This window comes from Hippopotamus amphibius, chromosome 6 (genome assembly GCF_030028045.1).
Source record: "Hippopotamus amphibius kiboko isolate mHipAmp2 chromosome 6, mHipAmp2.hap2, whole genome shotgun sequence".
Lineage (NCBI taxonomy): Eukaryota > Metazoa > Chordata > Mammalia > Artiodactyla > Hippopotamidae > Hippopotamus > Hippopotamus amphibius.
In genome coordinates, this window is record NC_080191.1 from 39,197,891 (window position 1) to 39,211,156 (window position 13,266).

The 13,266-nt window shown below is 37.5% G+C and overlaps 2 protein-coding genes across 2 annotated transcripts; both read left to right on the plus strand.

Annotated features, from left to right (window-relative positions):
- Positions 1 to 959: 959 nt before the first annotated feature.
- LOC130854885 (trace amine-associated receptor 7a-like) lies at positions 960 to 2,029 on the plus strand. Its single transcript, XM_057737756.1, has one exon. The coding sequence runs from the start codon at positions 998 to 1,000 to the stop codon at positions 2,027 to 2,029; it is 1,032 nt and encodes a 343-aa protein (XP_057593739.1). The 5' UTR covers positions 960 to 997.
- A 9,162-nt stretch (positions 2,030 to 11,191) lies between these two features.
- Positions 11,192 to 12,235, plus strand: LOC130855829 (trace amine-associated receptor 6-like). Its single transcript, XM_057739839.1, has one exon. The coding sequence runs from the start codon at positions 11,198 to 11,200 to the stop codon at positions 12,233 to 12,235; it is 1,038 nt and encodes a 345-aa protein (XP_057595822.1). The 5' UTR covers positions 11,192 to 11,197.
- The last annotated feature ends 1,031 nt before the right edge of the window (positions 12,236 to 13,266 follow it).

Consider the following 13,266-nt stretch of genomic DNA (forward strand, 5'->3'; position numbering starts at 1 on the left):
CAGAGTATAACCTAAAAATATCCACATTCCAAAGATCCTTTCACCATTTAATTTTTTAATATCTTTCACACAGTCCCATTACGACAACAACATTAGCAGGAATGGTGTTTCATTTGTACTTACAGTTCCTTTGTTGTTCCATGAGGAGAACACCTTGTACTCTACTCCCCCACTTTTCCAAGTCGGAATTATTAAAGCTAAGCATGAAGCATTCAGGTGTTTAATATATGATTCTCTTTTTACTTTCTTTAACACAAACCAACACTGGAGGCAATAAAGATCTTATTTGGAAGAGTTTTGGTGACAGTCAACACAGAAATCATAAACAAATGGTTCTAATAAAAATGAAAGACAATAATTAATAACAAAAAATAATTTGACTTTCAAATTCTGGACAAAGTTTTTGGGAAGTAAGCACTATTCTATTTCATGCAAAGGTCATATGTCATCAGGAAATTAGTAAGGCATAGGCTTATTTTAGCATAAACATAATTGTTATTTAATTTTTTTCTTTCTAAACACCTTGTACTTATGGGGATTCAGTCTTAAAGGCTTTGGGTTTTGAAATTATTTAGCTACATTCCTGAGGGAAGAGAGCTTTTGGGCATTATCTTCACTTTGATAAATTAGGGAAAGGATGCTAATAAAATGTGGCATTCAAACATGCATCATGTAACAGCTTCTTGAAGACCAGCTCTCCTCTGATATGAAGAACTAGGTAATGCAAGAAGATTTTTTAAAATTTATATAAACAGCACTTTATGTAATGATGAAAATTAACTGCTTATTCATTTGGAAGTGAATTATTTTACAAAATGAGGATACAAATCACTTTCTAAACGTGAAAATAAGAAATGAATTTACCTAGAAATAGAGACAGAATGCACTGGAAATTACTGACATGTATTCATCTTTTTTTAAAGGACTTTTCTAAAACCGGAATGACATTTTGGGCCACAGAGAGGGACAATTTCTCCAGAGATCAAAACCGAGAATCATGGGCAGTGATTCGCTCCCCCCTGCAGCTGTGCAGTTCTGCTACGAGCACCTGAATGGATCCTGTGTCAAAACCCCCTACTCATCAGGCCCCCGCCTGGTCCTGTACACAGTGTTTGGCTTTGGGGCTGTGCTGGCTGTATTTGGAAATCTCTTGGTGATGATTTCAATTCTCCATTTCAAGCAGCTGCATTCTCCAACCAATTTTCTGATTGCATCCCTGGCCTGTGCTGACTTCCTGGTGGGAGCAACTGTGATGCCCTTCAGCACTGTGAGGTCTGTGGAGAGCTGCTGGTACTTTGGGCAGAGTTACTGCCAACTTCACTCTTGTTTCGATGTGTCATTCTGTTACGCTTCCATCTACCACTTGTGCTTTATCTCTCTGGACAGGTACACTGCGGTCACTGACCCCCTGGTCTATCCAACCAGGGTCACTGTGTCTGTTTCTGGCATGTGTATTGCCTTCTCCTGGCTTTTTCCAGTTACTTATACTTTTTCACTTCTTGCCTCAGGTGCAAATGCATCTGGGCTGGAAGATCTAGTAAGTGCTCTCACCTGTGTGGGAGGCTGTCAAATTGCAGTGAATCAAAGTTGGGTATTGGTAAATTTTCTAATATTTTTCATCCCCACTCTTGTGATGATAATTGTTTACTCCAAGATTTTCCTCATTGCTCAACAACAGGCTAGAAAAATTGAAGGGATGAGCAGTAAGAGTAGGAGATGCTCAGACAGTTACAAAGACAGAGTGGCCAAGAGGGAGAGAAAAGCAGCCAAAACGCTGGGCATTGCAGTGCTGGCATTTCTGATTTCCTGGTTGCCATACTTCCTGGATTCAGTAATTGATGCCTTCCTAGGTTTCATCACTCCCACATATATTTATGAAATACTGACTTGGATTGCTTATTATAACTCAGCTATGAACCCCTTGATTTATGCTTTCTTTTATCCTTGGTTTCGAAAAGCTATCAAACTAATTGTGACTGGTAAAGTTTGGAGACAGAATTCCTCAACAATAAATTTATTTTCTAGGTAAGTTCACATTTTAGACTGAGGAATTAAAACTAGATTCACAGTGAACACACCATTTATTAAGCATGAATGTGCAAGGTCTTCTAATGTGAAATAATGTTATGCTTCAAATTTGATCTGAACACAAATTCAGGTTCATAGTTCTTTGATAAATATAACATAAAAACCTGGTTGTAGTGAAAATAGCATGGCCTTGGAGCCAGAAACGTGCCATTTTAGCACTGATCTTGGGCTGCTACTTCTTTCTGAATTTCCCTGTATTTCTCTAGTTAATAATTCCTCCCTTGCAGTATTCTTGAGAAAATTTAAAAGAATGTATAGAAAGGATCTAGTATATTTTTGTTATTCTCAATCCTCCCCTTTATTACATTATAATAGCTGAATCCCTGGTTATGTCTTCTCTTTATTCCTTTGTAATATTTTTCTGTTAAAATGTAAATGCAGCTGGGGGATACTTTGAGAGGTCCTGGCTCAGGGAGGGCAAAGTAATGAGTCTATACTGTCAGGTGTTCAGATTTGTGAGTCCAGAAATACTATCTCAGAGTCAGGTAAAATCAATCTAGAGATAGTGTTATTGACTGTAATATCAATTGAATTATTTACTATGGGAAAGGTCATTGGTGTCATAAATAACATTCATTTATTGAGTGAACTTCTTCCTGGTAATTGTCTGCTCATAAAATTTCACTTGAGTTTAGAAATTTTACCAGTTAGCATATGTTTAGACCGTGGGTTTTTAAGAGGGTCACTCTTTATTGTATTTTATTTTAAATTAACTTACTATCTGTTCACTTTTGCATTGTTCCAAAAAATATTTATAAGGGTTTTCAATGATATACCTGAGAGCCCAAATTAAAAATGTGTTCCAAAGAATAGAAAACTGAAATGGAGGACATAAAAACATGACAAGACAGGAGCTGGTAAATGCATTTTACATGACCCGCAAATTTGAAAGCAGACAAATTAAGTCATGCACATTGCATAAAACCCAACCAGCTTTTCATACATGAAGACTTGTTCTTGGTACTAAGATTGGAGGGTGCTGTATGTCCCATGCACAGTGTGAATAACATGTTTGATTCTATTCTAGCTGCAGTTTCATTGCAAGATTTAAAAATCAGAGCATCGTATCTTTGGGGCAGAAGTGAATACATATCAAAATATTCTTGCTATTTTTCTCTAATTTCTTGACTGTTGTAAATCTCCTTATCTATTAGCACATCATTTCTATTACTAAACAAATGCTTTAAATTGATTAACCTTTCCTGGAATAGTGTATTATTTCTGACTATACAGTACTTGTTTGAAACTGTGTTTATTTGATGATTAAAAATGATACAGATGATTTATTTTAAAGGAGCCTAGACTGCTTAGTATTAATTTACCCACAGTTCTTCAGTTCTGACATTGAAAATTGTCAATTTATTTTGATTTAGTCCTTTCAAAGTAGTAACTTTATCCTATTCCATAGCTATAGAGAAATCACACTTCATTTTAAAAATAAAAAAGGCAAAAAAAAAAAAAGCTAAATTCAAAGTGTTTAAGAAATCTGCTGAATATCATAAAGGTCCTGGATTCAAATAAGCACCTTTAACATCTAGTTTAATACATTTACACTTGTCTTTTTTTTTAGTAGCCTTTCACATATATTAGACACATCATTTAATTTTACCGCTTCCTTTCCTATATCAACATATTCATGTCTATTTTTTACAAGTGCTTGAAAACTTTCTTCATGAAAAACAAGCTCCTGCCCTCATTACTCTCTTCTGAGAATTACTCTAGTCGTGCGGGGACTAGTCTACTGGCCTTTGCTTCAATCAACATTTGTTGAGTGCTTCTGGTACGCAACATAGGAGCTTTGGAGCTCACAGGATACAACAATAAAAACAATTTATACCTAAGAATGCTTTATCTAAGTTATGTATGTCTCATTCTGTGCTTGGGACTGCCTTACCACCCTACTCAATCGTTACAACAAGGCTATGCAAGAGAGAATATTATTATTATTATTATTTCTACATCATAAATGAAGAATCTGGGCATAAAGAGGTGAGTCTCATGCCCACTATGGCATATTTGTTAAACCATAGAGCCAGTAGTCACACCCAGGGGGTCAGAGAGTAAATGAAGTCACCAGGAACTTCCTCTCCTGCTGTGGCCCAGCCCCTGCAGTCAGGTTGTTGAGGGCAATATAAACACAAGCCTTTGTACCGATTATCTCAAAGGAAAAATTCAATCATCATAAAGAGAAGGCTGACCAAATTTCTTTGGAGAGATGGGGACGTTGGAGGGAGTAATGATTTGCTCTGATATTTCATTTGAACCTATACTACTTCATTATGTATTTTACTGTACAAGGCTTTCCCCCTGAGGCTGAAGGGAGCATCATTTAGATAAATGCCACCTTCATTTCTATGGCAGGATTGGCCTGCACATCAAGCAAATACAGGATCTTGTTGTTTTCTATTGACTGTTTGGTTCCTTTGAGCCTCTTCTCTACAGCAAGACTTATAAAATCAAAACGCTTCATCCCACCTGAGTATTACAGGTTCCCAAATTGCATTTAACTTTTTCTCATGGATATCATATATTGTTATAACAAATGTTTATGTTTGCAACTTTTATGTTCCTTTAATAGCTCATGTATTAAGAGTACATTGTAAAGTGTGCCTTCATTTTTTCATGAATGAAAAATTAAACAATAGAGATTGTGAATGCACGTCTGTGTAGGCTGTACCTTCTTAGGAACCCCTTTGTCCATTGTCTATCACACCACTTTCTGCTTCCTGATGATCTGCTGTGCAGATTTGTGCCCCTCCCCCGGCCCCCATGTGTGTTCCTCAGAGGAAGATCACCCACTTGTTCCTATGAGTACCTTCAAGGTGGACCTTCCACTGTACTTGGAATACAGGGGAGGCTCAATAACTATTTGTTGAATAAGTACATGCATATTTCCCTTAAACGTAGAAATAATTTATAGTTACATAAGAATGCTCATGAACATATAAAAGAAAGAATTCTTTATACGTCATGGTGGTTATCGTGATATCAAAATTGCAGATGCTACACAGTTATTTTGCGGTGACCGGGATCATCCCCTGGAAAGCGCATCCCTCTGTGTCAGACACTGGTAGGTGAATTCAGGGACAGAAAAATTCCCTAGGCAAGAATATCACATTGGCCACATTTCCTTGACCATTCAATCATTAGCCTGCAGTGATAAAGGTACAAAATACTAAAGTTGAGGGAAACGTGAGATGATCTATTCTGAACAATCCCTTTTTAAAAATTGATTGATTGATTTTTATTTTTTATTTCTTTTGGTTGCCCCGCACGGCTTCTGGGATGTCAGTTCCCCAACCAGGGATTAAACCCAGGCCGTGCCAGAGAAAGTGCTGAATCCCAACCACTAAACCACCAAGGGACTCCCCTTTTTAATTTTTTTTTAATAGAGGAATTCAAATTTTAATATTTTTTAATAATATACATATAAACTTCACATATTTAAAATACACACTTTGATAAGTTTTGGCATTTGTACTGTAAAATCATCACCATCAAGTCTGAACATACATATCACCCCAGAAGTTTCTTCATGTCCCTTATAATGTCCTTCCTGCTCATCCCTGCCCACTCAGCCCCCTCCCATCCCCAGGCAGCCACTGATCAGCTTTATGTTACTCTATATTATTTGTACTTCTTAGCATTTTATACAAATGAAACCACACATTATATATACTCATTTTTGTCTGAATTATTTCACTCTGCATAATAATTTGGAGAATAATCCATGTCAAACATGAGTCAGTATTTGATTCCTTTTTCTTCATGACTGAGTAGATTTCACTGTATGGATTGAGCACAATTTGTTTATGCTTCTTACTTGTTGCTTGAGGTTGGGTTTGAACCATCCCTTTTTACATGCAGGCCACACCTTAAGTGAGCTGAGCAAGGCCAGATAACCGAGTTTCCTGAATACACAAAGGGGTGCTGGCCACCTTTCAGGGCGTTTCTGGCTGGATTGGTTCCTGCTGGGACAGCCCAGAGTTATCCCCTCATCTAGCCTCCCCTGGTCTTAGTACAACCTCTGCTTTCTAAGAATCGCATCACCTCTGCTCCCTCAGATGTGGCTTGCCTGCTTCTAATAATCCATCACCATCTATTTCTTGCTCTATTTTCTATTTATGCAAATTATATGTATATATTTATATTATATAAGCTTGTATTATATGTTAATTATAATTTAGCATAAGAAAAATATTTGTTATAATATATTGATATATGTTATATGTTATAATATATAGAAATATAATTATACATTATATATTACGTCTTGATTCCAAATTAGTTTTAAAGAATTTTATATGATTTCGCTTATAATTTTAATTTTATCTAGAATGATGGTTGCAAAAGTGTATTCTCTGATAACTTCAAAAACGTGACTCCAATGCCTTCTTGGACCTAATGTACTGATGTGAAGTTTGATGTCAGTATGATGTTCATTCCATTTCCTTAAGCTAGTTTCCTCTGGCCTCTGTTCCTAGGAGCTTTTTAAAGTTCCTCTTTATACTTGTCTGCATTTAGTGCCTGTAATGTTTTTCATTTTTTCTCTTTGCACTCAGTAGGCATTAGTATTTGAAGTTTAGAATCTTTAGTCCAGAGAAAACTTTCTCTAGAATCATTTTTATTATTTTCTTGTCCTCATTCTTTAGCTGCTTTTTCTGGGATTAAGAATTTCTTCCAAGCTCTTTGGAAAGAACATTTCTTTTACCTTTCTGGTCAACTTTTATTGTATATAATGTGGGTTGTATTTTCTCTACCCTGGTTTTCCATCACTTGCACCCCATCTGATTTTTATCTTTAATAAATACTTTTTGGCATCTCACTAGGATTTCAGGAGGAAGTAAACTAATATGTGCTCCTAACAGGCCTGAACTTCGGATGGTATGTACCAGTTCAAACATTCCATTGTGGAAATGCTGAAATGCTTAAGTACTTGTTGGTAAATATCTATTGCCCTGAGCCTCCCATACCTCCCAAGCCTCTATGTGATCCACCAATGAAAAAATCATTGCGAGGCAAAGGTAAGGCATTTCCACAGATTGATCTGCCTCTCAGAAGAGCATCTTTTCTAAATAGTCATTGCTCACATCTTGCCAGATTGGTTTCTTTAGTGTTTTGAAATATCAACCCTGAATATTGACCCAGAAATCAAGTGGTCATGTTTTGAGGAGCACTTCATCAACAATAAATTTATTTTTGATTGTCAAAGCTTAAATAGGGCAAATTTAAGAATGCGCTCAGAAGTACTGAGTGTTTACATAATTAATTTCTAAGAAATAAATGAGATCCCCCAAAATGTACAGTAGGATGATGGGAAGAAGTCTTCAAATTATTCAAGAAAAGCAGAGTGACTGGACAGCTCTGGAGTCTGCCTGAGACCTAATGAGGGATGAAGAAGGAAGGTTCGCAGAGGACATTGCATGTCTGTGATTGGAGAAAATATAATGTTATATCCTTTCCCATACCATGCAATCTACTCCATAAGAGATTAACATATATTTCTAAGAAATACCTATTAAGCACAAATGGATTATACACAGAATCAAGTTCATAACTGACTCTGTTTTACACTCACTTGAAAAAAATTGCTTAAAACACTATGTAATGTACTTACTGTGTGTTATCAATACCAAATGCTGTTTATTGATAGTTTAACACTTTGACCCTTCTTTGTGTTGGGTTACATCTAGCCTCTAATCCAAAGAGACAAGAGTACAAAACATTTCTTTCTCCTTCCTCTCATAAACAAGCTTTTGAACTTGGACACTGGAAAGATAACAGAACATCATTAATTCATATTTCTCCCATTTTTATCATAATAAGGAATGTCTCACACTCTTAGTCATTGGGAAGATGGTTTGTTTAATGGACTTTCATTTTAAAAATAGCTGAGATTTTCAAAACTGGCAACCTAAAGGTCCAACATAGATATGGGACTGAAAACTTTAGATGACGCAAGACAACCAAAATTTGCCTCCAAATCCTGCCTTTGGGGTTAGAGTCATAACCCCCTGAGAAATATGATTACTGCCTAGTCTTGATCTTTCCCTGCTGTAAATAATTTACCCATGATGTATAAGCAAGGTAAGAAGAGTCATATACATGCAAGAATTTTAGAAGCTTTAGGAAGAGCCTCCAAGTTGTGTCTCATCCCAGCACAGGGCCAGTTGCTCTTTATGGACTAACCCCAGACATGAGATTATCGAATAATCTAGATTCCTCCAATACGTTTTGATGGTAGCAAAAAAAAAAAAAAAAAAAAAGAAAAAAGAAAAAGAAAAGAGAAGTAGAAAAATGCAGGACAACTCTTTTCATAGGAGACGTTAGATATTGCTTTTTCTATGTAGGTGATTCCTTAGATATCTCTTTCCATGAGAAGAGATTTCACTGTCTCAAATGTTTGGAATTGACCAGAGGCTGCCCTGGTTTATTTTAGGGTCATAAAAGGCTTACCTGCTAAAATACCACTTTTGCCATTAAAATTGCTAGTGGGTCAGGATGGTGGTTCCCCAAAAGTTGTGTTTCAGAAATAATAAAACTGACGAAAAAATTCAAGGAACCTGCAGATAATTGCTGAGTATCAACTTTGGCAACTAAGGACATCACACACAGCAGCGACTGCCGCAGGAACAACCTTATGTTTTGGTGTAATTTCCTAAGAGAAAAGTATGCTTTTATATTAGTAATATAGGAAATACATTATTTAAGAATAAAAGGCAAGCTGGGATGAAGTGAGAAAGTAGCATAGACATATTTACACTACCAACTGTAAAATAGATAGCTAGTGGGAAGTTGCTGTATAATAAAGGGAGATCAACTCGATGACGGGTGATGCCTCAGAGGGCCAGGACAGGGAGAGTGGGAGGGAGTCGTGGGAGGGAGGGGCTATATGTATAAATACAGCTGATTCACTTTGGTGTACCTCAAAAGCTGGTACAAGAGTGTAAAGCAATTATATTCCAATAAAGAGCTTAAAAAATTTAAAAAAAAGAATAAAAGGCAGTTCTGTAGGTTGAACAAACAATATCTCATTGTTCTTAATTTTCTCATTTTCCTCTGACTGATGAGAAGTTTGCCATAGTTCAGCACTGATTTCCAGACTGGTTTCCTCTCCAACAAAGTTCTTCAGCACCTCTCTTGCCTAGGCTGACTTTTTGGTGGGAGTGGCTCTGACACTCAGCACAGTGAGGAGAATGAAAAGAGCATGGGGTTTGGAATCAGACCTGAATTCCTCTCTCATCTCTGTCTCAGGAAGTACCTTTTGTCTAGCTTCAAAACAGGCTGGATATTGAAGTGGGGGAAGGATGTGCTTACGTGGGGGTTGGCTGTACATGGGAAATTTCTGCACCTGCCACACAATTTTGTTTTGAACCTAAAACTCCTCTAAAAATATTTTATTTTGAAAATGAACTTTAATTATACCTACAGTATAAGGTTGGTGCCTGTTAAATGTCTGACAACAGAGGCTCTCATTATTTGCAATTTGCCCTCAAAGCTCTGAAATCCATTTTTTTGAATGAATTGTGTTGATTTTCACCCCTTGATCATTTGCTGCAATTTCTTGTTTGTCAACCATTATATCATTGAAATGAAAACTACCTAGGAGAGCGTTTTAGTTTCCTAGGGCTGCCATAACAAATGACCGCAGTCTTGCTGGCTTTACTCTCCCACAGAAATGTCTTCTCTCACAGTCCTGTGGGCCAGAGGTCTGAAATTAGGGTGTTGACAGGGCCATGCGTCCTTCCATGGCTGTAGAATAGAGTCCTTCTCTGTCTCTTCCAGCTTCTGGGGGCTCCAGGGGTTCCTTGGCTTGTGGTGGCATCACTGCAATCTCTGCATCCATCTTCAGGTAGCCATCTTCTCTCCTCTCTCTGTTTCTCCTCTTCTGTCTCTTATAAGCACACTGCTCTTGGATTTAGTGCCCATCCACATAGTACAGGATGATCTCACTTTAATTAAGCCTGTAAAGGCCCCTTTTCCGAAGAAGATCTTGTTCTGAGGGTTAGAACGTGGACGTATCATTTTGGGGGAGGGGGTCAGCATTGAGCAGTAATGCAGATAAATCTAACAGGAGATGATGTTTTAACTCCAGAGGGGAATGTAAGGTCCTCTGTGAGGATCTGATAGCAGCAGTAGTCAGAGGGTTTACACCCATGTCAGAGGGAGGAGAGACATTACAAGTCTGCTTCCAGTGACAATGTCTTGAGAAGAGAACGATTTTTTCTCTACCAGCACCCACAGTCACAGTAGTTCAGAAAAGCCAGTGTGCCTAAATACCATGGTGTTTTTAATGCTTTCCTGTAATGTAATTCATCCATTATAAGTTGCTCACAGTGTATGTTCCCTTTTCTGTTTGTTGGTGTCCAGTGCAGATGCAGAAATGATTCTTAACAGGAGAGCAAAAGCCAAGTATTCACTCTCACTGCTTCTACCCTGTTATACCTTTGCAGCAAAAATCCAATAAGAGGGCCACAGCAGGATTGAGAATAGGGAAAAGGTTCAAGTCTAAGAAGAAGAAGAATAAAAACTCTTTGGTCAAAGAAACATAATGGGTAACCTAACTTAATGTGAAGAGTTGTAGAATAACTTTCTTAATAATCACTTTTGAAAATAATCTTCCAAGTTCACACCTTACACTGTTGGGATTTTATCTAGGGAATTTCTATTGATGGCATTTATTTATTTGGAAGGGCTGTGTGCTTTAGGCAGTAATGCAGATAAATCTAACAGGAGAGGATGCTTTAACTCTATAATTACTTCCCATGTCAGTGCCTGTTGCAAAGAGAAACTCTGGAGGTAAAAAATAAAAAAATATTTATGACTAAAAGGGAATTTTATCAAATTCAGGGAACAAATCATTTGTTAACTGAAAGTTACTCCCAGTGATTATGTTCAAAGTAATTTTTTTTTATTTTATTTTGTTATTGAATACATTTGAGATCTATAAAAAAAATGGAAAATTGAAGAAACAATTGTACTAATATCTGAAAATTTCCTGAGGCATCCTAGTGTACGTATGTTTTTCCCCCAGGACTATTGAAAAACGCAAGCCTACACTTTGTGGAAATCAAGAAGGACAGAATTCTCTGAGAGTAAAGGACAGATCATGAGCAGCAGCTCGTCCCCCCCTGCAGCTGTGCAGCTCTGCTACGAGCACCTGAACGGATCCTGTGTCAAAACCCCCTACTCGCCTGCATCCCGGGTGATTCTGTACACAGTGTTTGGCTCTGGGACTGTGCTGGCTGTCTTTGGAAACCCCCTGGTGATGATTTCAATCCTTCATTTCAGGCCGCTTCATTCTCCAACCAATTTTCTCATCACCTCTCTGGCCTGTGCGGACTTTCTGGTGGGAGTGACCGTGATGCCCTTCAGCACGGTCAGGTCTGTGGAGAGCTGCTGGTATTTTGGGCGAAGTTTCTGCACTTTCCATTCGTGCTGTGATGTGGCATTTTGTTACTCTTCTCTCTTCCACTTGTGCTTCATCTCCATCAACAGGTACATTGCTGTCACTGACCCTCTGCTCTATCCCACCAAGTTCACGGTGTCTGTGTCACGACTGTGCATCTGCATCTCCTGGGTCCTGCCCCTTACTTACAGTGGTGCCGTGTTCTACACAGGTGCCTGTGATGATGGCCTAGAAGAATTATCTAGTGCCCTCAACTGCATAGGAGGTTGTCAGATCGTTATAAATCAATACTGGGTGTTAGTACATTTTCTATCCTTCTTTATACCTACCCTTGTTATGCTAATTCTCTATGGCAATATTTTCCTTGTGGCAAGACAACAGGCTAAAAAGATTGCAAATATTGATGGCAAAACAGAATCATCATCAGACAGTTATAAATCCAGAGTGGCCAAGAGAGAGAGAAAAGCAGCTAAGACCCTGGGTATCACAGTCATAGCATTTATGATTTCATGGTTGCCGTATAGTATTGACTCATTAACTGATGGCTTTATGGGCTTCATAACCCCAGCCTATATTTATGAGATTTGCTGTTGGTGTGCTTATTATAACTCAGCCATGAACCCCTTGATCTATGCTTTATTCTATCCTTGGTTCAGGAAAGCCATCAAAGTTATTGTGAGTGGTCGCGTTTTCAAGAACAGTTCTGCAAGCATGAGTTTGTTCTCTCAACAAATGTAAGCCATTGGACTGAGGAAGTTGAAGATACCTTTACTTTCCAAATGAATTGAGTTTTTAAAAAGCAAGAAAGACTGTCAGTGAAGAGAAAACAAATTGCCTTTCAAATTTAATCGGATAAGTCAATGATTTTCAGTCTTTTACTTCTCTAAAAGTGTTTATTTGAGAAATAAATAGTAAATATTTTTAATTCTGCAGAGCTTAGCATACTCCACTCCTTGCAGATACTTTCCTTCCCCCTCCCACCTTTTCTTTTTTATTCCATTGACTCTTCCCTTTGTAACCTGAAAACATCTTTGTTATCTTTGCTTTCCTTTCCTCTTTTCCTTACAAAGTGTTCTACTCATTCTCGTGTTGTCAAAAATTTCTCTGTGATTAGCTTTCAATGGGCAGTTCATTTTTTTTTTGTAATAAAACTTATCAAACTGACCAATATTAAAGGAGAGTTCATCAACCACAAAATTAATTTCTAAATAAGGCTATATTTCATATTGATGGTTTGCAAACTTTGAAATCGACCTCGCGATATTTTTGTAATTTCCCAATAATTGTAAGATGAAATACAGTGCTTGAAAATGATCCACTAAATTGGGGAGGAGAAATGGTACCTCAATTGCAGTAGCATCACCTTTATCCTTACCTTCTTGGTGAAGTGAACATCCTTGAGCATTTGATAGAAATATATTTACTAAGGGATGCTTGGCACAATGGTCATATTTTCTAGTTTCTTCAAATCTGTGCACTTTCCTGCTCTGTCACTTATTTCTCTCTTTCAGGCCTCTCGTACCAGCTTACCTTTTCTACCAAACTTACCTTTTATTTTTTTTTCACTTTCAAAGGTTTCTTTGTTCCATGTTTCCTGTTAATGTTTCCTATCTTTCTTTGGACTGGTTTACTTTCATTCTCAGCAGCTTGTTTCTTGGGTTCTGGTATTTCTGGAGCTCCTAAAGGTCTCTAGCCCTACATATCAATGTGAGACTCATACTTTACATTTTGAGGGATATTTTGTAAAAGTGGGAAAAATCATGAGCAAA